The sequence below is a fragment of the Aquarana catesbeiana genome, linkage group LG04 (genome assembly GCF_042186555.1).
Source record: "Aquarana catesbeiana isolate 2022-GZ linkage group LG04, ASM4218655v1, whole genome shotgun sequence".
NCBI classification, from domain to species: Eukaryota; Metazoa; Chordata; class Amphibia; order Anura; family Ranidae; genus Aquarana; species Aquarana catesbeiana.
In genome coordinates, this window is record NC_133327.1 from 67,948,551 (window position 1) to 67,974,867 (window position 26,317).

Here is a 26,317-nt window from a genome sequence, read left to right on the forward strand (position 1 = left end):
GATTATAATGTAAAGGTGATATTTAAATTTTAAAAAGATATAGTACTTTGGGAGAATAAAAGCACTTTAACTTGCCTAATCCTCCAGCAAATGGTGCTCCCCCACTGCCTCATCACATCCAATGCAGAGCTATGGATCCTGTATTGGTCTTGATGACTTCAGGGCCTTAGACTGCTTGAGCATGGGGGAAAAGATGCTGCTGGGATCTGCGTAGCAGCACAGAGGAGCTGAGGATCAGGTAAGTAGATCTTCTTTTCCATGCCCCCTAGACTTAAATGAGCAATTAAATCTTGCCGTGTGGGCTCACTGCAGGGGGTATTTTTTCTATTTTCTGACTTAAAGTGTTCGTTAACCCAAAAAAATAAAGATCCTGTTTCTTTAAAGCAATAAATACAGCACAGTGCTTTAGCTGTGTAATTTGGCCCCCCATATCACCTTATATACCTGGCTGATCCTGCCAGTTTCTGCCCTCCACTATGTACTTTGACCACAATATATCGGGGTTGCTGAGCCCTGACACCATTGTGAGTGTACGTGCCACCATCAGCCGCAGCCCTGCTCTGTGTCTCCTGTGTCCTCTCCTCCATCCTCTTCCCCTCCCCTCTCTGACTGTCTGCTCCATGTCCGCGCCGCCCCCTCCCGTCCTGCTCAAATTAGGGTTAACATTACATTATCCTCTTTGTCGATTCATTTAATGTCCCCCTGTGACTGTGCTCTATTAAAAATGCAGCTATATACCTTGTTTACTGAGTGCAGATCGGCGATTACGTGACATGGCACCTTTCTCTTCTCTTGCATGATAGCTGCAGTGAGCGGGGCTGCCTCTCTCCTCCTCCCCTCCTGAATGATGTCAGCCGGGGATCCTTGGCCCCACCCGCTGCATCCGTCGGGCAGAGAGAAGAGAGAGGCGGCATGTCACGGTGTGGCCGATCTGCGATCAGTAAACAAGGTATATAGCTGCATTTTTAATAAAGCACAGTCACAGGGGGAGATTAGATGAAACAACAAAGAGGATAATGTAACATTAACCCTGTGGGTAACGAACACTTTAAGCTTTAAAGGCCAAGTTCACCTTTTTTTCGCTAAATTCCAGCTCCCCTATATAGCAATAATGTACTCTCTTGCAAAAATAAAACAAGTTTCCATTTATTCTACACATGTTTACCTCACTTTCTTCATGGATGTTTAAAAACCCTGCTCGATTACTTCTGCCTTACTTCCTGGACAAAACTTTAGGTCATGACACAGGAAGGAGTTGGCCAGCTGATCTCATTAGCACCTGTGTTCCATCAGATTAGGCGACCCGTCAAATCTTGTAATGGAAGCGACGCTTCGTCACAGCCATCTTGGTACACCCTTACCTTGGCCACACTAAGCCTATAGTCTGAAGTCGCCAAGCGGACATCTTTTTACACCCACCAGAGTCTTGCATTTCACAATTATTTTTACCAGTAAACTGAGCTTATATCGTGAAGTACAGTATTTAGAAGTCCGTGACACTGTTTTGATGTAGAATTTTAAAAGCAGTGGCAAACATGCTGATCTCGCACGTTTGCTAATCTGACACAAGACCGCTGCTTTTAAAAATCAACATCAAAACAGTGTCACGGACTTCTAAATACTGTATTTCATGATATAAGCTCTTACTGGTAAAAATGTGTGAAATGCAAGACTACGGTGGGTGTAAAAAGATGTCCACTTGGCGACTTCAGACTGTAGGCTTATTGCGGCTGAGTGCGGGGTGTACCAAGATAGCCGTGACAGAATGTCAATTCCATTACTAGATTTGACGGGTCGCCTAATCTGACGAAACACCTGCATCATTTACCCTCAGCTCAACTCCTTCCTGTGTCAGGACCGAATGTCTGTCCAGGAAGTAAGGCAGAAGTAATGGAAAGTTTTTTCTAACAGCCATGAGAACAGTGAGGCAAGCGTGTGTAGAATAAATGGAAAGCTTTTTTTTTTTTTTTTTTTTTTCTTTTCCTTGCAAAATAAGTACATTAATGCCATATTGGTACATGGGGGAGCTGGAATTTAGGGAAAGAAAGGTGAACTTAGACTTTAAGGATAGCTAATGGGTGGATATCTGTAGTGTAAGGGAGCATCAGTTTCTTTTTGTCTTATTAAGATGATTTCCCATCACTTTCTGGCTTTCTGTCAAAATGAAGTGAGAGAATATCTTTCCAATGTGAGGGAAATCCCTTCTCAGTTGTTGCAGGAACAATAGTCTCAATTGCAAGATAGCCCTTCTGTTTCCATTCTGGTGGCAACTAAGATATTTGGATTTACCCATAGTCTCATTACTGGTGACTTTGGCGATTAGGACAAATAGAAAAGGAGAATCTCCCTAATGGGGACACCCACAGCAATTAAAGCCTCACAGAGGTTGTAACCCCGTAACAATCTTAATAAAAAAAAAAAAAGTAAATTATACTTTAATTTATGAAGCCGCTTGAATGGTGATTGTGTTTTTATTTTTAACAGAACGGTAGTTTATCAATAAATGCTTATAGATGACTGCTGTATCCACAATACATTCTTTAGGTCAGATGAGGGAGCTTAGATTCACTATTTTTTATTAATGGCAAAAAAGGAGTACTCAAACTAATAAGATTAGATAATGCCATATTGATCCATGAGAAAGCCTATTCTGTGAAGGCAGATATTTCTTTACATGGCGTTTACATAATAATAGCAAGCACAAAATCTCCTGTGCTTGAGAGTGGGCGCAGAAATACCAGTAGACTATATTTCCATTCTGGCTTTCACAGATGAGTCTTGCCTTGCTGCCCTCATTAGACTGGGGATATTTGGACACACAGAAATCCTAAAACAAAACAGAGCCAACCCTGAGGTAGAGGCAAATCCTCGAAACGCATTAGTCTGTTGAATCTCTAATTGTCCTGTCATATGTCATGATGTACCATGGACTGGATGATGCTGTTTTTTATGATGAGCTTTGATGAAATGGTTATTTTGTGAGTTTAATACTTACCATCTTTTACATTAAAGTCATGTTTATAGGATTATGCACTAGACCGGTGTGCCCTCTGTTTTGTTTTATAGAAATCTGTCCTTTAAACTATAGGGGAACTATAAGGCCTCTTGCACACGATATTCCTGTTTGAGCATCTACTTTTTCACACTTTTTTTTTTCTATGTATTTGCACGTATTTTCGCACATATGCGCAAACCTATTCTCACGTTCTTGTTCTGCAGTATGTAAATGGTCGTTTGAACACATTTGTGCAGAATCGCGCATATTTGCACGCATGAGGTGTAAAATACTGACCAAAAATGCAGATTTTTCTAATTTTTTTTTTTTTTACTGAAGAATGCACGGCGCTTGTTTACGTGCCTGTGTGCATAGGCACATTACAATTAATGGGCTGTATTTTAGCTCGGTAAAAAAAAAAAAAGCTGCACTGAGCTTTTTCAAGCTGCAGTGTGCAAGAGGCCTTAAGCTCAGTATGCATCTGCCAGCCGGGTCGGCCAACTGAAAATATCTCAAGTTGCCAAAAAATGTTTCCACTAATTCCTTTCTTTAATTTGTGACAGATAATTCAAATACTGCTTTAGTTGGCTTTCATAAGAAGACGGCAGAGAAGGACGGCATATGCCTGAGACTGCGGGAGCAGCTGGACGCTCTGGAGAAGGAAACGTCCTCTAAACTTAAAGAGATGGACTCCTTTAACAACCAGCTAAAGGTAGGCCCACCACTGACTGTATAGAACCATGGAGGAGTGACAATGGAACCATTATCAGGAGGCCCCTAAGTAACAATTTCCTCATTCCCTCACAGCCACCAATCAGATTCCGTCTTTCTTTTTAACCGCTTGCTGACCTGCCGCAGTACATATACTGCGACAGGGTGGCTCATACAGGCACAGCGACGTACTCATACGTTGCTGCCTGTTTCTGGATTTCGGGCATGTGCCCTTACCCACCTACTCCCCTGTGATTTTACACAGTCGGATTTTGTCAGCAGATCCTGGCTAATGATTCATGGTCGGGACCTGCTGATCGGCTGTGTCAAATTACAGTCCAGGGCTCTGTGTTGACAATCAGCACAGGGCTCTGTACCAGTGGGAACGATTGCTTTGTTTCTTTTCCCTGCAAAGAAACAAATTGATCTGTAGTAAACAGCAGCGCATATTTCACACAATATACATAGTTAGGCACACAGTTGACCCCTTAATCGCCCTAGATGTTAACCCCTTCCCAGCCATTGTCATTTGTACAATGACGGTGTATATTAGCACTGATTACTGTATTAGTGTCACTGGAGATGTCAGTGGCAGTTAATAAGTTCCCACAGTCCCACTATAAGTGGCTGATCACCGCCATTACTAGTATAAGAAAAGAAATAAATAGAAATTCCAGTATTTATATCATAGATTGTAGACACTATAACTTTCACGCAAACCAATTTATATAGGCTTGTTAGGATTTTTTTTTCCAAAGACATGTAGCCGAATACATTTTGGCCTAAATTTATGAAGAACTTTGATAATTTTTATTTTTTTATTGAATGTTTTATAGCAGAAAGTAAAGAATATTGGGTTTCTTATTGGATAGGTTTTATAGCAATATAAAATTGCTATTATTTTTTTTGTTTTTTTCAAAATCGTCTGTCTTTTTTTGTTTATAAAAAGCGCAGGAGGTGATCAAATACCACCAAAGAAAGCGCCATTTGTGGGGGAAAAAAAAAAAAACACAAATTTTATTTAGGTACAGTGTCGCACGACCACGTAGTTGTCCGTTAAAAGAATGTAGTGTTGATGGGATGGGATTACCCAACTTCAGGGACTATTACTTGGTCTCGCATCTCAGAAGGATCATAGATTGGCATTGCCACAAAAACACAAAAGACTGGGTAACCTTAGAGATGCCTCTAAATCCCATCCCCTTACAATTTGCACCATGGATTCTGTGGCACACTTACCCTTATAACTTAAAACAACATCCACTGACAGGAAACACTCTAGAGATTGTTCACAGGTTAGCGAAAACGACATATGTCACTTCTTCACTTAGCCCGCTAACACCCTTAAAAGACAACCCAGACTTTATACCTGGCGTAGGCAACACCCTATTCCTACCAACAAATCAAAACAAACCACTCCTAACAGGGGACTGCTTCCAGCAGAACAAGATCAAAGATTTGACCGACTTAAAACGAGACAGTGACCTTCCTGATCTACCTTTATGGTCATATTTACAATTGCGAAGCTATCTTTACAGTAAAGCTAAGGCAGGTGATTTCTCTAGACCCTTGACGGAGTTTGAATCAGTGCGTCACACAGGCAATCAATTTCTTAGTGCATCATCAGTCGCCTACGCATGGCTGCAGAAGGCAAAAAAGCCAGTAGATGAGACTCAGGAGGAGGTGGTCTGAAGCTCTACAGATGGTTATAACAACCAAACAATGAAAGCATGGAACACAAGAGACGGCATTCAAGTTGCTGATGCACTGGTACCCAACACCAGCAAAACTACACAGATGGAGTCCACAAGTAACTGATAAATGCTGGAGATGTATGGGAGAAACAGGTTTTCTGATACATATCTGGTGGCATTGCCCAGTACTTGCACCATTTTGGAACAAAGTTAGAGAAACAATCATCTTGATCACTGAGACTAAACTCATACTCAATGCGGCATGTTGTTTACTGCACATATCAAACTCACCTCTGAAGAAATATGAACACTCCCTCTCGAAACACCTACTAAACGCTGCTAAATCCCTAATTCCAATTCACTGGATCTCCCCCCGGGTTCCCTCTATTGCAGAATGGCTTCATAAAATATCTGAAATGTATGAAATGGAAGATACGCTGGCACAATCCAGGGACCAGGTAGTGAGGTTCTATAAGATATGGTAACCCTGGACCATCTTTAATCAATCTTTATTCAATAGTTGAATAATCTATGAACACATCCGGGTCATTATACTATATCATTATATCATTATAATATTGGTCTTTGTTTCCTCACCGTTGAAACTGAATAATGTGGCCAATCGCTTTCCTCCTTCCTCTTAGCTTTTCTTTACTACTACTGAAGGCAAGTCAGGAGAAAATATACTCTCTTACATGTAGTATTCCGATTAGAAATGATGAGGCATGACATAACAGGCATAAACGTCATTAATGTTTTCTAGTTTCTCTGTCAAAAAAGTTCTCAGAAGATTCCTATAATCTCCCACATTATGTTGAATCATATCAATAACTATCATAAGGTAGTTACAATTACATTACCTTCCTGTAACTTGTTTTCATTCATATGTATGCATCCTTGATTTTTACCGATCTTTTGTCATCAATAAAATCTTTAATGTTAAAAAAAGAAAGAACGTAGTGTTGCATCTCAAAAAATGGCCTGGTCATGAAGAGGGGTAAATCTTCCAGAGGTCAAGTGGTTAATGAATACAGAGTTTCTTGAATTTCTTCCTGGAGCTCGGCTTTATCTTCTGGGTTTATAAATGTAGCAGAATTTGCCTGCATCAGAAGATCTGCCACACGTTAACAAACCCGTTCCTCTATCAGTTAGCATTTCCAGATTACAACGTTTCCCAGGTGGTGAATACTAACATTGACTGTACATTGCCTGGCCACAGGGTGAATATAGGCAGGAGATGTTTTTTCTGTATGAGCTAAAATGTAATAATCAGTCCCTAAAAATACTTTGTGTTAGATAACTGAAGACCAGTATTCTCGTTTGGATGAAAAGGAGCAACGTACAAAATCCTTCCATCTTCACATACATTGATGCAAAATAAACATTTACTTTAAAAGCCAAACTACACACAAAGTTATTTTTGTGTTTAAATTGGACGTTTTGGACATGGCGATGGTTAGAAGTTTTCTTATATCTTCATTGCTGTCTGTCTCCCCTCTCTTCCTCTTCCTGTCACTTGGAGGGGAAGTAAAAGGGAGATCTCCCAGAGACAAAAACATCACAAATTTAATTTTAGAAAACAGGGAACAGTTTGAACCTCTTTGTGGTTGTAAAAGCAGAATTTTTTTTTTTTTCACCTTTTATACATTCTCTGCAATAAGGTAAAAAACCACCAGTGATCAGATCTTCCCCCAGCCCCTCCTAAATACATAACGGAGTCCTATTTCAGTCCAGCATTGTGCCCTGAGGGGTGGGCGCAGAGCCGGGGGGCTCACTGTGTGTGTCAATAGAGGCACACGGCCCGGCTCGGGATCGAGCCCACACAAGTGACCCTATAGGAAGAAGTTTGCTATGGGGGGGGGGGACTAGGAAGGGAGGAGGAGCTGTTAGCGCCAGCAGGGGACTCCTAGAGAGGAGGTTTGGGGCTACTCTGTGCAAAACCATTGCACAGAGCAGGTAATTTTTACAACCACTTTAAGGATTTTATTACTTGCTGTGTTTTTGTTAAGGTGATTCCCCTCCCTTCCTGTAGTAAACGGCTTTAACTTGGTGATTTTTAAATGGTCTTGAGGCATTGTTGCATGTATTTTGAAAATAAAAGCGCCTGGCATTGGTTTTACTTGTGGTGTTCCTTCAATGTTCTGTCCAGTTGGTCTTCCAGCCACATTGTTGGGTCTTGACTGTGCTCTGCATTACCCAAACCATGGGGTCACTTCTCCACCCGTTATGCTAGAATCGGGTGGAGATGAACTTCCTTATTTTGCATAAGGTAAAATGGATTATAATGCAAGCTGGGGTCATGGTACAGTATGTCCATCAGCAGCAATAGATAACCTTTCCAAAATGACTGAGGTAAGCAAAAGCATCAATTAGGGTTATGTTAGAGACCTAGTTAGTCAGTGTTACAATTTGTTTCAAAAGTCAAGTTAACTTATAAGGTTAAAGTTTTACCCATTTAGGGTAGAGTGACAGTGCCCTCCTGATAGTCCAATTCCCCAAGTATAATATGCTCAGCCATCCACACTCTACTAACCATCTCCCCCATGCAGGAGTCCACCCTAAGTGAGCTCTGGAGTCGGATGATATCTGCGTTTAACTGGTCATAATTGCCCCCTTTTTGACAGTGATTAGACTTAGTGATTATTAAAGAAGAAAAACAAGCAGCACTGGTTTATAATCCTTTCTGCAACTAATCTGGCATGTATCAATAATAAACTAAATTCATATAAAGTGATAAATACACATCAACGTGCAAAAATAAAACATACATAGCATATTACACATAACGAATGACATAGTGTTACAATCTCATAAGCAATAGTGCTTCAATATGTAAACAATACCTTTTAAAGTGCAATTTGCTGTAAAAAAAAGTGCAAAAAACATGCTATAGATGCAAAAAAAAGTGCATAGTGCAAAAATTATAAACGATTGTCCAAATCAAGAAGGTAAAGTTCATATGTGATGCAAAAGGAAAAATCCCAGAAAGACACTGAATCTTTTTAAAAGTGTTATCCAAATCACTGTAGATGACACCCAGTGCAATCGTTCACCATTCATACCAAAGTAACTCAACAGAAATGGCTGGCCACATTATAAACAAGCTAATGTGCACCACAACAGACCCAGAAGGGTTCATCTCCACATTACTGGTCCCAGTATGATCTCTCACATGAGCACCCGCTCAGGCAAAACACGGCCACACATAGTTAAGACAGAGGAAGGAAGGCTTCCATAGCGTAAACATTTTTAAAATCAAAACTGTTTTTTAAAAACTTCAATCCATTCACATTTAATAGGTGTCTTCCCCACACTAGGGTAACAACGATAGTTCTTTTATGCCTATCGCCTACAGCCGTAATCCAAAAGCTGCGAGTGCGATACAGACGTGCGCGGTGGCGTTAGTGCCCTTGCGCCGTCCTGCGCATTTCGTCATTCAACGTCCTCGCAGAGCAGAAGGTTTTGCCCATTCAGGGTAGAGTGACAGTGCCTCCTGATAGTCCACCTCCCAAGTAAGATATACTCAGCCATCCTCACTCTATACCATCTCCCTATGCAGGAGTCCATCCTGAATGAGCTTTGCAGTCTGATGATATCTGAGCTTCTTTAAAGCAATAGAATGAGTGCTTTGGTAGAGCAGACAGGTGGGAAGTAAAGAACCATTGATCGGATGAGCATGCCATTCTGCAGAGAAGGTGGGCTATCAAGAGGCACTGTTACTTTGAATAAGGATGGGGCCCTTAGTGGTTTTGAAAGGTCGCTGCTTTCTGTTAGTTTCTCATTACAGGTGTAGAGACTTTGGCTGTTATCCTGACCCTGTCTTCACTAATTAGTAAGTCACTGACTTGCTAAGAAGAGAAGCCAGAATAACAGTGATTAGCCTGGAGTAAAGACCGTTCAAAAAAACGTTAAAATGTCAGCAAATGCCAAAGCCATTTTTCTTTTTTCTTACGAGATTTCCCTACACAAAGCCCAGTGAGTGGTTCACATGGTCCCTGACTGCCCGCATTGATACCCAGAAGTATTACACTTAATGGCTTCTCTGTCTGACTTATCTTGCAGTGTGAGAATATGGATGACTCTGTTCTGCAGTGCCTTTTGTCTCTCTTCAGCTGTCTCAACAATCTCTTCCTCTTACTTAAGGTTAATTCAATTTCTATGTCCTCTTCGCCTGTCTGATCTTTCACTCTCCTGTATATCATTTCTTGCTCTCCATATCCTGTGTGAATGTGAGTTGTGAGCACCTCATGTGTCCATAATTGTTTTGTTGCTTAATAACTACTTGCAAATTCTTGCTTATCTCCTTTGGAGAGGGATAAAAGGTAAGTAGCTGACCAATAATATACATTTAGATGGCATGTGGTGTTCAAAACTGTGCAGTTTGTACTTGGCATAGGAATACAAATATATAACCAGGAGTTACCTTCTGAGAAAAGTATGTGTCCGACTCATCTCTTTATGCAGAGGTATACAAGGCTGGATTAAAATCAAATCCCTCTGTTTTCTGGAAAGATCAAGCTTGAGCCCACCTCACAAGCCTTATTATTGGTCTTTTGTTATCCTATAAGCCCTTATTCACTAAAACGGACCCTCAGAAGGTGGCACTTGGTTGGGTGATGCTTCACTTATCTGCAAATGTTAAAATACAGCTGTGTTTTTAAAATAAACTTCTGTAATTCACCCTACCCCTCCTGAACTAACACCCTCACCTTAATACCTTATCTTTGTAGCAGTGCCACATCCTTTGCAAAGTTAACTTCCCCTGAGGCAGAAATCCCATTTGGAGCTTGGGTGTTCCTCTTCATTGAGCCCTCCTAGTCATGTATGAGTTTGTCCTAGGTGCCGGAGCTGCACTGATCTTGTATATTGGAGCCACAAAGAGCCCTCTTAGATTTGTTTGGGGTCGTCATGGATGTTGGAGCCCCAATAAACCCTCTTTGTTTTTGTTTGGGGTCATCTTGGATGTTAGAGCCACAATGAGCCCTCTTAGATTTGTTTGGGATCATCTTGGATGTTGAAGCCCCATTAAGCACTCTTAGTTTTATTTGAGGTTGTCCTGCATGTTTAAGCCACATTGAGCCCTCTTGGTTTCCTTGTTTGTCGTGGTGGCGAGCCATGCCAGCACCTGTGGGGTTTAACTGCTGTGGGATCGCCTCGGCTCACCTGGAGTGGTAATTTCTCCTCTGCCTTCCTGCCTGGAGGCTTTTCCTTTCCTACATCTGCACGTATTCAAGGAGCGAGTATTCTCGTGGGTGCAGGGCAGAGAATGCCTCCACTGCCTATGATTGGCTGTCCTCTTCAACAACTTCCAGTGGGGTAGCTTAGGCAGGTGCGGCTCATGTCCAAACACACCTAAACTCGTCCCTGCTGAAGATTACTTCTGTTTTATGCATTTATTGACATCAGTATTAATTGCCAAGGTTTACTCTGAAGTGAAACTCCGGCAAACAACTGCGTACAAACTTAAAAAAAAAATGCATGTGCTGTTTACAGGATTTAAAATTCTCTTTGCTCAATCCTATGCCTTTACACAACTACATCACTGCATAGCCAGGCAGGTGACACCACTCTTACTGATTCATTGTTCACTGAACAGGTAGGTGACACCGCAGCACAGCTAAAACAGGAAGTAGCGGGGTCACCTGATGAGTTAAGCAATGTAGTAGAGATGTGTAAATCTCAAAGCCAGCTGAAAAGAATTACAAATCATTTGACAGATAAAACCATTCACTTTTATGTACTTCAACTCTGTATCATCTGTTGTGGCCTGTGGATCTGCTGTGAACAAATTCATTACTCTTGAGCATAAACTGAATTTAGTTTTTGTATGACAAATGTGTTGAATGAAAGTTGACCCATGTCTGTTTTTTTTTTTTTTTGGAACATAATTAAACTTGTGTGATCATTGTATGGATAGACATTGTCTAGTTCCTCTGCCCAGCCCTTATTCAGCTAAGTCCATAGTTTTATTTTGCCATACAGTGTATGTTGGGTCACCTGCCCATGTACAGCCATGTCACTGCATGTTGCCAGACACAGCTTCCATTTTGGTAAGATTGTTTCTGTTGCACCTTGTTGCCTAATCCTGATGGCTTGTTTTCCTTTAATTAGGAGTTGAGAGAAAGCTACAACAAGCAGCAAGCTGCATTCCACCAATTACAGAAAATCAAGCAAGAAAAACTGCAGGATTTGGAACGCAAGAAAACTGAAATGGCGCAAATGAAGAAAGATGAGGAGGAGGCGGCAAGGTAACAAAAAAATCACAGCATTGTGCACTACCAATAAGGTTTCAGTTTTAAAAAAACAATCAAGTTTGATTGGTTGATAGGATTAACACATATTTTTTCTATGCAAGTTTTAGAGTGCCTATCAGTAACAAGGGATGATATGGGTTATGTTGTCCAGTAAAAAAAAATTTAGATTTTGAGATTACTAACCCCTCCCCATCTGCAACATCTACATTTAACTTTAATCTACTTTCCCCTGTTTGATAGCTTGTAGCTGACATTGTTTGCGAATACTAGCTGTCAAACCGGACTGACGGTTCAGGGCCCCTACTAACAATTGGGAACGTATCAAAGGAACGCCAAGTCATGTGATAATAAAGTTAAGTAAAACATAATGATCACATTGTAGGCTGGAGATGAAAGGATACGTTCACCTTTTATAGGGAAAAAAAGCATATCTTTTTGCAGGTATGTATGTGTTTATTTTGTTTTATTTTTTTTTACACTGGAGCCTGTAAAGCATAAATATGCACTTAGCGGATCTCCAGCTGTTGCAGAACTACAAGTCCCATGAGGCATAGCAAGACTCTGACAGCCACAAGCATGACACCCAGAGGCAGAGGCATGATGGGACTTGTAATTTTGCAACAGCTGGAGGTCCGCTAATTGCATATCCCTGCTGTAAAGCATTGCAATGCCAAGATCCTGCAGACCCCCAGTACACTGTCTGCCTGTACCTCCGATAAGGAAAGGCAGTTACTGAATTGCAGGAAGAATCAATGAACTACGACAGTGTTTCTCAGCCTCTTTACAGTCAAGGTGCCTTTTAAAAATTGTGGACAGTCTTGAGACACCCCATTCTAAAATGTAAAAACGATTCTAATAGTATGTATTGCAGCAACATTCATGCAAGCAGGACACCCAACGTTAGAAGTGCTTTATTCTTCCAAAGAAAATACACTTTTGCAAAGTGCTACTGATTAGTATTTCAATGGTTCTCTTCTCCCTCAGTTTTTCTCCATTACTCAGCTAATGTGACCCCAATGCTGATAGAGAGGGGCAGGGGAGAGTAATAAGGATGCTATGCAGGCGACTATCATCCTCATCAACTGATGATACCATTGGTCGTTAAAATGCCAGGAGCTAGAAAGTTGTAATGATGCACAATGAGAACCCGTGATTTTGCGTGACTAAAAGGCAGCCTTCATTCACACATTCCGGCTTGAATACAAATTTTGGCCGATTTTTAGGCATTTTGTCAAGGCACCTCTGAAGAAACCTCAAGGCACCCTCGTGTGCCTAGGCATGCTGGTTGAAAAAAGGCTGAACTTCAAAGACACTTGCCAGCACCCTTGCAGTTCATTCAGAGTTGCAAGCGGCCAACAGTCTTTGTAGTCCATTCACAGAACTCTGGGAATAAATTACACTGTCATGTGGGCAGGCCGTGCTGTTTTTAAATTGTGACAGCGGGTGGGTAAAAGCATCGTGGGGGGGGGGGGGGGGGGGGGGCAGCAGCTGGAACATAAATACCGGTGGAAAAAGTAAAATTTTCCAAAAGTATAATATAAAATGCAAACAGTGCAATAAAACAAAACAAAATGAAATGCAAGCTGAACACTAATAGATCTTCACATAAATCCGTAACTGTATATATAAAAAAAGGGAGTGCAGTAAATCAATAAAACATGATAAATTCCAAGTGACAGAACACATGAACCACAAATCCCAGAAGAGATGAACAGGGCTTTTTCCACGTATTTGGAAAAGAATCCGGGAGCACAAATCTGAAGTGACAATCCCTCCACCTCCTCGCTTTGCTCACCTCATAAAGTGGACCCCTGAGCTAACAGGCAGTCATAAGCGCAGATCCCTCACAAGGGAAAAGTATAGCATATAACTGGTGATTCCGATCCTCCAATACGATACCCAGGTAACACCAGGACCATTAAGTAAAAAAAAGAGATTTAAGTGCTCTCCGTATGAAAATCCAAAGGTTTATTCAAACAAAAATTCCTACTCACATAATAGTGCATAAAACACAGGACAACATGCTGTGTGTGGAATTAGGATGGCAGCGGGTGATGTCATATGAACGTAGCTCCTCCCCCGTACACATTACTTTCATCAGAACTTCCTCAGCGGGGCTGCGCTACAGCGTCACCCGACATAATTTAAATACACTCAGTTGCCTTGGCAACAGACGCCGGAAGCAAGCAAGCAGCAAATACCGCGGCTCCCGGCTAACTATAGCTATTGCCTGTCAGCGCTGCAAGCATTGGACAGACAAAAAAGCCTTTTACTAAAGAGCATGAGAGTTCTTGACAAGAGGTCCAATTGCTACAGCCCAGAAAAGAAAAAACGTATATATAAACCGAAACGGGCACCTTTCAGCACCTTCCAAATGTGAACCTTTAATTTTAACTAAGAAAAACCTTCAGCTTGCAGACCACTGTGTTCCTCTGTTTAATGCTGCAATTTCCTGATACTTTTTTAATATACAGTATACTCAAAAAAAGAAAAAAAAAGAAACGTGTGACCATTCCTCTTGGATTTAAAGTGGTTGCAAAGGTTGAGGGTTTTTTACCCACATGCGTTTTATGCCTTCAAATCTTCAGTTTGCAGCTTCCCCTGTAGCTCTCCCTTATATTTGCCCGATCCTAATCCAGCAATGTGTACAAGAGTGGCTGCTCTTCTGGGTCTCTGCCTCCTCATTGACTGAGACACAGCTGTCAATCACAGCCAGTGAGCCAATGAGAGAGTGGGGGTGGGGCTGCGCCCCGTTCGGTGTGTCCTATGGACACTCAGCGAGGCTTGGGAGTGAGCACGCACGAGTGCCCCCATAGCAAGCGGCTTGCTGTGGGGGTTCCCAGAGAATAGGAGGAGCCAGGAGCACTGGTGTGGGACTTGAAAAGAGGAAGATCGGGGCTGCGCTTTGCAAAACCACTGGACAGAGCAGATAAGTATTAGATGTTTGTTTTTTTTTTACAAAAAATAATAATAATTTAACCTTTAATATAATTTTAAACTGGTAAACTCAGACCGTGAAACTTTAAATGCAAATCTAAGGTACACTATATGGCCAAAAGTTTGTGAACATCTGACCTTGACACAGATACTCATTGGCCACTTTTTAGGTGCACCTTTCTAGTACCAGGTTGGACCCCCTTTTGCCTTCAGAAGTGCCTTAATTATTCGTGGCATAGATTTAACAAGGTGTTGGAAACATTCCTTAGAGACTTTGGTCCATAGTGACATGATAGCATCACACAGTTGCTGCAGGTTTGTCAGCTGCACATCCATGGTGTGAATCTCCTGTTCCACCACATCCCAAAGGTGCTCTATTGGATTGGAATCTGGTGACTGTGGAGGCCATTGGAGTACAGTGATCTCATTGTCATGCTCAAAAAATCAGTTTGAGATAATTTGAGCTTTGTGAAATGGTGCATTATACTGCTAGAAGTAGCCATCAGAAGATGGGTACACTGTAGTCATAAAGGGAAGGACATGATCAGCAACAATACTCAGGTAGGCCGTGACATTTAAACGATGCTGAATTGGTAGTAAGGGGCAAAAGTGTGCCAAGAAAATACCCCCCACACTATTACACCACAAGCCTGAACCATGGATACAAGGCAGGATGGATCTATACTTTCTTGTTGTTTGCGGCAATTTCTGACCCCACCATCTGAATGTTGCAGCTGAAATCAAGACTCATCAGGCCAGGCAACATTTTTCTAATATTCTGTTGTCCAATTTTGGTGAGCCTCAATTTCCTGTTCTTAGCTAACAGGAGTTTCACTCTGTGTGGTTTTCTGATCCTGTAGCCCATCTGCTTCAAGTTTCCATGTGTTGGGCATTCAGAGATGGTATTCTGCATACCGTGATTGTAACGAGTGTTATTGAGTTATTGTTGCCTTTCTATCATCTCAAACCAGTTTGCCCATTCTTCTCTGACCTCAGCAAGATATTTTTGTCCACACAAATTCTGAACACTGGATATTTTCTCTTTTTGGACTATTCTCTGTAAACCCTAGAGATAGTTGTGTGTGAAAATCCCAGTAAATCGGCAATTTTTTAAAAATACTCTGGCCAGCCCATCTGGTACCAACAACCATTCTGATGCTCGGTTTGAACTTTAGCAACTCGTCTTCACCACGTCTAGATGCCTAAATGCATTGAGTTTGCTGCCATGTGATTGGCTGATTAGCAATTTGTGTTACCAAGAAATTGAACAAGTGTGCCTAATAAAGTGGGCAGTGAGTGTATATGAGCTTGTTGAACATCCCATTCCAAAAACATGGGCAATATTATAGGGACTCCCTCTCCCTTGTGGCATTACCATCCTCTGCTCCTCTAGGAAGGCTTTTCACAAGATTTTGGAATGTGCCTGTTGGAATTTTGTGCTCATTCAGCCAAAAATTGTGGGGTCATATACTGATGTTGGATTGGAAGATCTGGCTCTGAATCTGCTTTTCAGTGCACCCTAAGGTGTTTAGTACTGTTTAGGTCAGGGCTCTATGTAGGCCAATCAAGGTCCTCCACACTAATGCCGCGTACAGAAGATCGTATTTTCCAACCACAAAAACCGTGGATTTTTTTCCGACAGATGTTGGCTCACACTTGTCTTGCATACACACTGTCACACAAATGTTGTCGGAAATTCCGAACGTCAAGAACGCGGTAATGTACAACACGAATGACGAGCCGAGAAAAATTAAGTTCAATAGCCAGTGCGGCTCTTCTGCTTGATTCCGAGCATGCATGGAATTTTGTGCGTCGGAATTGTGTACACACGCTTGGAATTTACGACAACAGATTTTGTTGTCAGAAAATTTGAGATCCAGCTCTCAAACATCTGTTGTCAGAAATTCCTACAGCAAATGTCTGATGGAGCCTACACACGGTCGGAATTTCCGACAACAAGCTCACATCGAACATTTGTTGTCAAATTCCGATTGTGTGTACGCAACGTTACTCTTTAACCAGTTCAGCTGTAAAGAAAATTGTTTTCATTTTTTTGCTTCATTTTTGGCCAAAAATTACTTAAATCCCCAGAACATTATATATTTCTGAAGACCCTGTAGACCCTATATTTCTGAGACCCTGTAGAATAAAAAGATGATAGTTGCAAATTTTTGTGTCACGCGATATTTGCGCAACGGTTTATTAAACACAAATTTTCAGGAATAAATATAATAAGATTAATTTTAGTGCAAAAACACACAATAGAATACCCAATTTTTTTTTTAATAAAAAATTAGGTTATGTGGCGTAAATAGATGCCAAACATGCCAAATCTTAAAATTGCGTGTGCCCGTGATATCGCAAAAAACTATGGTACCCAACAATCTTCATGGGTGATGTTTTAAAATCCTTTTCATCAGTTTAGAGTTAACCAGCAGCTCTTATGTTAGAATTATTACTCCTACTCTGACATTCACGACAATACGTCACACGTGTGGTGCGACCGTGGTTTACATACGCGTGCATGTGTGCAGGGCAACGGGAGTTACAGCTATTTTTTTTTTTTTTTTTAAATACATTTTTTATTTTTAAACTTTTTTTCATTCATATATTTATTTTTACTTTATTGCTATGCCAAGGGGTTCATAAACCCCCATGTGATAGAATTTGGCAGGTGACAGGTACTCTTTTTTTTTTTTTTTTTTTGAGACATTTGGGGTCTAATAGTTCCCTATATCTCCCCTGCTCTTTTCACCATCTAACTGAACACAGATTTGCTTGGTTAGATGTGTCCCCTGGCTGCACCGGACAGGAAATAGTGGATCTAAAATGTGACTAAATCATTGTCTCTTCTGGTTTCTTTATTTACATGTGAAATTGAGGCATAGATATGCCATGCTCTCACCCAGCTCTCCATCCTGAAGCCAGCGGTTGATGACCTGGGGTCCCGGTAAGAACGGGAGAGCCCGGGAACCACAGCTTGTGAATAACTGTTCACTCTTTTGAACATATGTAGTACGTCCAAAGAGCTAAACTAGTTAAACTATATATATTGTTATGCATTATTACCAGTTCATCCCTGTGAACACCTGAACTCAATCATTTGCAGGCCATACATGAGTCGAATTACGAACAAATTTTCTTTCGAAAATCAGAAATTTTAGTGCGTTTTGTGATCCGATGGTGCCACCATTGATTTCAAAATTCAACCAACCAAGCCTTCACATTCATCTCATGTTGCTGCAGAAAAGAATTTTCGTGGCTGGTAATCTTCTTTTCTTTCCAGGTCACAGCTCATGCACGTTACGTTTTCTATTATATTTCTCTCACAATTCTCCCATCATTGATGGGACAATTGAAAATTCTTTCGGAATTCGACCCATGTATGGTCAGTTATAGTTCAGCTGCGATGATCAGGGGTCTACAAAGTTTAAGCTACAATTGGTTACCACCACCCCTTCAGACTTGATTTATTTGCAGTACTGTTTTTATTTTTACTTTTACCATCCCTTAGGAGAGCCAAGCAGGAGAAAGAGAACCTGTGGAAGGAGCGGGTGAAAAGGGAGGAAGAGGAGAAGCAGAAGCGCCTAGAGGAAGAACGGAGAAAAGAGCAGATACTCTTGGAGAAGCAGCGGGCCGAGGAGGAGGCAGCCAGAATTAAGGAGCGGGAAGCCCAACAACAGAAGCTGGCAGAGGAGAGGCAGCAAGAAGAGGAAGAGAAGAGGAAGCGGGCAGAAATTCAAAGGGAAGCTGAGGAGAGGAGGAAACGGGAAGAGGAGCAGCGTAAACAGGCTGAGCTTAAAAGAGAAGCCGAGGAGAAGAGTAAAGCAGAAGAGGAAGAGAGGAGACGAAAGGACAGCAGTACCAATAAAGAGCCTGAGAAGAGATTCTCCAAACTCAACATAGATGAGAAGTTTGCTGACAAACTAAAATCTATTGGTGGGAGACAAGGAAGCATCGATAAAGGTAAGTAGCTTGTTATTGCTCTAAATATTGTTTTCTTTGCCGTTAGGGCTGTGAAAGTTCTCATTTATCCAGGTCATGCCATAGCTAGTAGTAGTTGGTCAAATTCAAATGGACTTGTTCAGTAATGTTGAGGACCCTTTGAAGCGTTTCCAAGCCACTTCTTTGGTGCTAGTGAGTGTCAGGAACATTCCCCTTGCATTCTTTAAGGTTTACATAATTGAGGAGTGGCACAAAATTCTCCAAGTTTGTAGCTTAGTTTAGTAAATGGAATAGGAAAAACCCCTAGGGGTCGGTTTTTTAAGGCACTACAGAAAATGCAAGTACAGTAATACAGAATTTATTGAAAAATAAAATCAGACATAGAAAATGAACATAGTCATGAAAACTGAAAATCAAGATATACAACATATGTAGATACAATATCCTATACCCAACGGGTTTCAGAGCTGCTTGTCTTTCATCAGGGGTTAGCAGGATGTATGTAGTCTATAAAATTTAAAGACAAGTAATCAAACAATAAATCAACATTGTAAAGCGCTGCGTAAACTGTTGGCGCTATATAAATCGCGTATAATAATAATATAAGGAGTATATATACACTTTGCCACTTACATCTATTCCAGTCATATATACATGAAGATTCCATGTTCACATTAATAACACTGTCACACGAGGTCTCCAGCAAATCTGTTCATGCTGCGGCTGCTTCTAAGTATATGTTTATAATGGAAGTACTCCAATATGTCCCAATGTATGGGGAAAGAAGAAAAAGCACAAAGGGACAGATTCCTACCCCAAGGGGAAAAGTAGGGGGTGGGGGTGGGGGTGAAGTCCCTAATGGAAAAGACCACGGACACTGAGGCCTGAAGAGAGAGTCCCGGTGAAAGAGCAGATGAACAAAAGAATGGAAAAATATTGGAAGTAACTAGTCAGCCATAGAAGCATCTATCTATGTGCTAGCCAAAACATACCTATATGTAAGATTATTTCCAGACCATTAGATCAGGGCCTGGGGTGGCTAGGATTCAGGGTATGCTGTAAGAATGTAAGAAAGCCAAAATGCATAGATGAGTACCAATACTGTTTGACAACAGCCTAAATAAAAACCATATGTTAAGTAAATACCAAGCTTAAAGTTCCCATAGTCCCTATTAGGGGAAACCAGGTTGCTGCATGTAGTTCGGAAGAAAACACATGCACACGATACCTTAAACAATAGCATGATAAGATATAATTATATAAACCCTATGGGAAGGGAGACAGGGCAGAACTGTTGTGAATGTAAAAACAGGGTCAAAAGGCTAGGGAGATGACATGCTGTATGTCAGCTGGGGTTGATGGCCTCCCCCGAGGTCAAGCATCCCAAAAGCTATAAATATGGTAATGTGGGCTGGTGAAATAGAGTATTTACTGGTGTTGAGCTTGAATCCTAAATCCTGCTCGTCTCCTCAATGGCCCTGGTGATGAAGTAAAGCCGAGGTATAAATACACCTGCTTAGTAAATTGTAATATGTTAAAATCTTAAAATCCAAAAGGGGAAGTTCCGCTTTTTTGGCACTTTTTGGTGGGAGCGGGTACCTGGTTTTGACAGGTACCCGCTCCCACCACTGGTCTGATCGCCACAGGAATCTGTGCCCCCCCCCACACGCCTTCTGGTACATGTCGCAGGTCCCAGAAGACTGCGGGACTAGTCACAAAGCGCAGTGCGGCTCGTGCATGCAAAGTAGGAAAGATGTCAGCTCCTGCACCCGAAGCCCATTAAAGAATCGGCTTGGGTCAGGATATCGCTGGATCCCTGGACAGGTAAGTGTCCTTTATATTAAAAGTCAACAGCTAAAGTATTTACATTTTTTGGGGGGGACTTGAGCTCCTCTTTAAAGAAGAATTCCAGGTATGGATATTTTATACATAGTTACTTTGTTACATCTTGGACCATGCATATACCATATCTGGCTGATGCCCCTGGAAGCTGGAAATCACTGAAGAAGACACCGCTACTACATTGATTTCCATTTGCTTCCGGGTCCTTTGCCAAGCCACTGCCCTACGTCAGCCGCTCGGCACGGGTGACATTCAGAAAATGGAAACCATTTTCTGAATGAATGCAAAGCATTCTTTGAACAAGGTGGAGGGTGTGACATCATCACCCTGCCTCTCCACTTCATCCAATCAGGGAACACTTTGCATTCATTCAGACAATGCAAAGCATTGTCTGAATGGTGCCGTTGGCGAGCATCCAACCGCCTGTGTTCAGAATGCAGCAAAGTGGCCGCTCGACATTGGGACTAAGTGGGAGATCATTGGAGTATGTCTACTTCACTGATTTCCAGCTTCCCTTCAAACTCTTGCTGCTATGGAGGAACAGCAGGGGGTTGAAGAGGTAGTGATGGAGTGAAGGGAAGGCCAAAAAAACAACTCTGGATGTCAACATTAAAGTGGACTTGTTGATTTGCACTGCAAAGGCCAAGCACAGGTGCACTTTAGCTTTATACAGAATCTTCAGGACCGTCTCAAAATAATTTTAAGTTTAGCTTTTGTTTGCCATAATTAGGAATAAACCTAAAAGAAGATGTCTTATGTTTTAACACTTGGGTCTGGAATGAAAGGGTGGCAGATCTGTAATAGTTTCTTTTGTTTTTCTAGGCCCTGCTGGAACTTCGGAAAGAAGAAAATCCTCTGTGTTTGTTAATTACAAAGCACTTTACCCATTTGAGGCCAGAAATGCAGATGAACTGAGTTTCGATGCAGGCAATATACTTCAGGTAAAGATAAACAAATATATATATATTGGTGGCAGGGTTTAATATCACTTTAAAAAGATTTTTAGAAATGCATCAGCTGTGCATGGAGCGCATAAGGAAAAGGGATTTGGCCAATTTGTTTGAATCCTGGAATTGAGCTTAAAGAAACAGAATTTCTCTTTTCTCCAGGTGGATGAGAAGAACATTGGGGAGCCAGGCTGGTTGTACGGCTGCTTGAGTGGAAATGTCGGCTGGTTTCCATCCAATTATGCAGAAAGATTGCCAGAGACTGAGAAATCATTATCTCCTAAGAAGGCCTTATTGCCTCCATCCATCTCTGTGTCATCTACCTCACTACCAGCCAAGTAAGTTATGTTGGCACAAATTCATTGTGAATAGAAGCACCACCACAGAAAAAAAAAAATCAAGGGTACGCAAAACTGAAAATGTATGACTACAAATCTGGAGGTCAGCATCACGCTTATAGATCTGCAGTGCTGCATGTGCAGCGTTGGTGTGTGTTTATGCGTGTGTTGCGATCAAATGATACAGGCACACATTTTATTGAAATGCAGCATGTTAATGCCAGCAACACACCACCACGCATACAGTTCAATGCATGCCATTTTAAAAAAGAAGCCCTGAGATGTGTTGTTAAATCTTGTGTTTTCCATTGGTTTGTCCAGGAAGTGTAAAGAAATCTCTACAAAGTGAGGGAAAAGTCCATCTTGGTTGCAACCAGAACAGGTGCCCCTGTTGGAAGCTTTCCCCTCACATTCTGTTCTGTTACATAGGTTAAAAAAAGACAAATCCGTCTAGTTCAACCAATAGAAAAAAAATCAATAAATAGAAAACTTCCATATAGAGAATCCTCTATATGGAGTTATCCAGAAGAAAAAAAAAAAATCAATGAAGCATGGTCCAATTTGCTCCAGTGAGGAAAAAAAATCTGTTCTGATCCCCCAAGAGGCAGTCGGATATTTCCTGGATCAACAACTCCTGGTGTTAATACCTGTAAATGTTAATATCAGTTATATTTTGGGCATTTACTAATGCATTTCTGTCTTTTTTTTTTTTTTTTTTAAACAATCTACTGAGCTGTTCAGAACTTGTTCCTGAGGAAGTCTATCCCACGTTTTCACAGCTCTTACTATGAAGAAGCCTTTCTCTGTATTGTGGAGAATAAATCTAATTTCCTCCAGACGTAAAGAGTGCTCCCTTGTACTTTGCGATGACCTCAACCACATTACTGCCAGGTCTGTGCATTGTAGAAACCGGACACCGAGGCAGTTGTACACGCAATCCTGGTGTGTATATAAAACAAGCCAATTGCTGACTGTCATATGGAAGCAATCCATCCAGGGGCTGCGCAGCCACCCAATCACTTCCAAACAACCCCCCTGGCATGTATCCTGGGCTCTGCACGCCCAGGACCAGCATAGTGGATGGCACCAGGGTAGAGGGGAGGTAGCTGAGCAAACATCTGTCTGCTCTCCTCCTTCTTGCTGACTTGCAAAACGTCACTTTTGGATCCCACTGCACTGCATTAGATCCATTGGAGGACAGATGGTAGAGGAGAGGTGGGTCTAAAAGACCCTGGATGTATCATTAAAGAGAATCTGTCACCAAAAAAATCACCACATCTGGGACTTTTTGTGTGATGAAAAAAAAGTTTAATTAAAAAAAAAAAAGTAAAAAGTGTAAAAGTAAGGTTTTAAGCACTTAAAATTATCCAAACAAATTTGAGCCTGTAGGGGCTTTTAAGGCATTCCACGGTTCCTCTTAAAAGTGGAACTTCCCATTTAGGAGGAAGGTCCGCTTTAGTGTCTAGCAATATTATGTTTTAAATCTATGATTTTTTTTTCATACTTGTAGACTTATCTGAACGCTCTCTTTAAATCTTCAGGTCGCTTTCACCAACTAAGCCCTCTGAGGGGGATAAGGAGTATAAGAATCTACCTTTCTCTAGCCTTAATGTTAACTCAACATGGCAGAAGATGTCTGCATTTACACGCACTATATCTCCGGGCTCTGTCTCACCTATTCACGGACAAGTAAGCATTAGGAAGGTTTTCATTCTACATGAGATGATTTTTAGCAACCCTCCATTTAGACATTATGTTGCTGCTTAGTTTCTACAGATTATAAGCCATCTTTACCCTGAAATAGTATCTTTGTATGTATAATTTGACCAGTTTTTATGTACCTTTCTGTGTTGCGAAATTTTTCTGAGAATCTATATTAGTCACTATGACAAAAGTGTAGATCTTCTGAAAAAATTATTTCTGGAACGTATTGTAGGGTCAGCCGGTGGAGGAAGTAAAAGCTCAAGCACTGTGCTCATGGACTGCAAAAAAGGACAACCACTTGAATTTTACCAAAAACGATACCATCACTGTGTTGGAGCAGCAAGAAAACTGGTGGTTTGGAGAGGTTCGGGGACAGAAGGGATGGTTTCCTAAATCCTATGTGAAGATTCTACCGGGGAGCGAAAATAAGAGCCCTGAGTGAGTAAAATCATGTATCTTTTACACTCAAAAGGTGAGCCAGCATTGAAAGCCTTCCAGGTCAGGGGGGAGAGGAATAGAGGATGTACAGTGCTCAGCATAAATGAGTACACCCATTTTTAAAAAGTAAGATTTTAATCAATATCTCAATGAACACGAGAACAATTTCCAAAATTTTGACAAATCTAACTTTTATAGAACATTTGTTTAGCTCATTACAAGGTTAATATTATAACTTGAATTACAAAATCTTTAGTTTTACTCAAATTAATGCAAAAATGAATACACCTCACAACAAAAACTACTCGCCCGATTTTCAGATTGTGTGTACGGGCCATTAGACACACCCCTGCTAGAGCTGAGTGCCTTTTCTATTCATCATTCCAATACCAGAGCTTCTTTTATGGCTATGTTATAGGATTTTAGGCAGGGGTGTAGCATAGTGTCAGCAACTGGCTTAGGACCCAATCGGAGAGCTTTGAGTACTGCACTATGTGGACCGTAAACCAGGGATCACCAGAATGTTATGGAAAAGACTTGAGGTGCTTTTTGGTGTCTGGTCTTCAACCATATTGTTAGGATTATTTTATGGATATAATTTATAAACCTTAATCGGAGAAGGAGACCACCATTGCTGATTGTTTTCTAAATATGCCAGCTGAGTTGCTTTCCTGCTGACCCACTGGCTTCAGTGCTTTGAGGTACTGATCTGGAAGAACTAATCGGAAATATGAAATTCAGAAACAAGTCTGAATTGCCCATCTGTATACTTGTTCCAGGTCAACAGTTCAAAGTGCTGAAGCCAACGGGTCAGGTTTACTTGAAAGCAGCCATCTATTATTTTAAGGAGTGCCCAGCAATACCAAGCTCCATAGCTTGGTGGTGAACCACCAAGCCTTGCACCATTGGAGTCATCAGTTTCAATTTAGGTGATCCTGCACTTCCAGGTACTGGGCATGAGTGCGTGCTGCCGCTGGCGGCTCGCTCCTGCTGTGAATCTAAACAGCGGGAGCTTATCAGCAGGTCCCGCAGACCCTATGTCCGCCGACACCCGCTGATCATTCTGTACACAGGCAGAACAGCGAACTGCCTATGTCAGTACAGAAGGCATGGAAGACAAAGCAGGAACACTGATCAATTCCTTCCACTAGTAAAGGCACCTCCCCAACTACACTGAAACATCAGCTAGGCACACAGTTAACCCTTTGATCGCCCCATATGTTAACCCCTTCCCAGCCAGTGTCATTAGTACAGTGACAGTGCATATTTTTAGCACTGATCCCTTTATTAGTGTCATTGGTCCCCAAAAAAGTGTCAATTTGTCCGCTGCAATATCGCAGTTCCGCTATAAATTGCTGATCACTGCCATTGCTAGTAGAAAAAAAAGAAATACAAATTCCACAAATATATCCAATAGTTTGTAGACGCTATAACTTTTGCTCAAACCAATCAATATACACTTATTGGGATTTTTTTTTACCAAAAATATGTAGCAGAATACATTTTGGTCTAAATTGATGAAGAAATTAGATTTCTTTCTTTCTTCCTTTTTTTTGTATATTTTTTTTATTGGTTATGTTTTATAGCAGAAAGTAAAAAATATTGTGTGGTTTTTTTTTTTTTTTTTTTATTGTCATTTTTTTTTTTTTTTTTTGTTTATAGCGCAAAAAATAAAAACCTCAGAGGTGATCAAATACCATCAAAAGAAAGCTCTATTTGTTGGGGAAAAAAAGACATAAATTGTATTTGGGTACAGCATCGCATGACCGTGTAATTGTCAGTTTAAATAATGCAGTGCTGTATTGCACAAAATGGCCTGGTCAGAGGGGGGCGGGGCGGGTGCGAATCTAAAAGTCTGAGGTCTAAAAAACACGTTACAGGTTCACTTGAAAGAAGGGACATGCTAATTTTTTTGTCACTGGCATATCATGTACCTGCATTTTTCTATTACAGACCCGAACCTTTGTATGCTGCTGTTAAGAAGAAACCAGCAACCCCTTCATATACCCCTGCAGATGGTAAGGCACTCTAGTGGATGGATAGTATAGTGCACACGGTCCAAAACCATTTATGAGGCGCCCTAGTGGATGGTTAATATAGTGCACATGGACTGAAACCTTTTATAAGGGCTCCTTCACATTACTGAATCTAATTGTGTAATTGTTTACTTTGTTAAATGTAAAAGCATATGCATTACATGTTACAAATAGTTTGCATTTCATTCAAAAAAGATTAAATGCAGACTGTAGAAAATATGCAGAATGTAAATATCAGAATGCCTGATTTTCTGCCTGCCTAAGTTTGAAAACTTGAATGCAGTTTAATGACATAGATACCTGCAACCTGCAAAAAGATATTCACACTTCCCATGCTCAAGTTCATGTTTCTGCCTACTGTACTACTGTCGTTTTTGTGCTTGTAAACATAAATTTCAAACATAATTGTGGATAAAATTGTGATATATCCACTGCTGTGTATTCAGAAAACATACAACTAAAGTGCTAATGCAATA

At 41.1% G+C, this 26,317-nt stretch overlaps 1 protein-coding gene across 9 annotated transcripts in view; it reads left to right on the plus strand.

Moving 5' to 3' along the window:
• ITSN2 (intersectin 2) overlaps positions 1-26,317 on the plus strand; it is a 272,629-nt gene that overhangs the window by 164,053 nt on the left and 82,259 nt on the right. For 8 of the 9 annotated variants that reach the window (XM_073625291.1, XM_073625295.1, XM_073625289.1 and 5 more), the window contains 9 exons: positions 3,559-3,707; positions 9,463-9,543; positions 11,512-11,648; positions 18,106-18,557; positions 21,201-21,319; positions 21,488-21,663; positions 23,205-23,352; positions 23,600-23,805; positions 25,759-25,823. In XM_073625291.1, coding sequence (XP_073481392.1) covers positions 3,559-3,707; positions 9,463-9,543; positions 11,512-11,648; positions 18,106-18,557; positions 21,201-21,319; positions 21,488-21,663; positions 23,205-23,352; positions 23,600-23,805; positions 25,759-25,823 — 1,533 coding nt within the window. The remainder of the gene's footprint in view (positions 1-3,558; positions 3,708-9,462; positions 9,544-11,511; positions 11,649-18,105; positions 18,558-21,200; positions 21,320-21,487; positions 21,664-23,204; positions 23,353-23,599; positions 23,806-25,758; positions 25,824-26,317) is intronic. The other variant, XM_073625294.1, reaches the window with a different exon arrangement.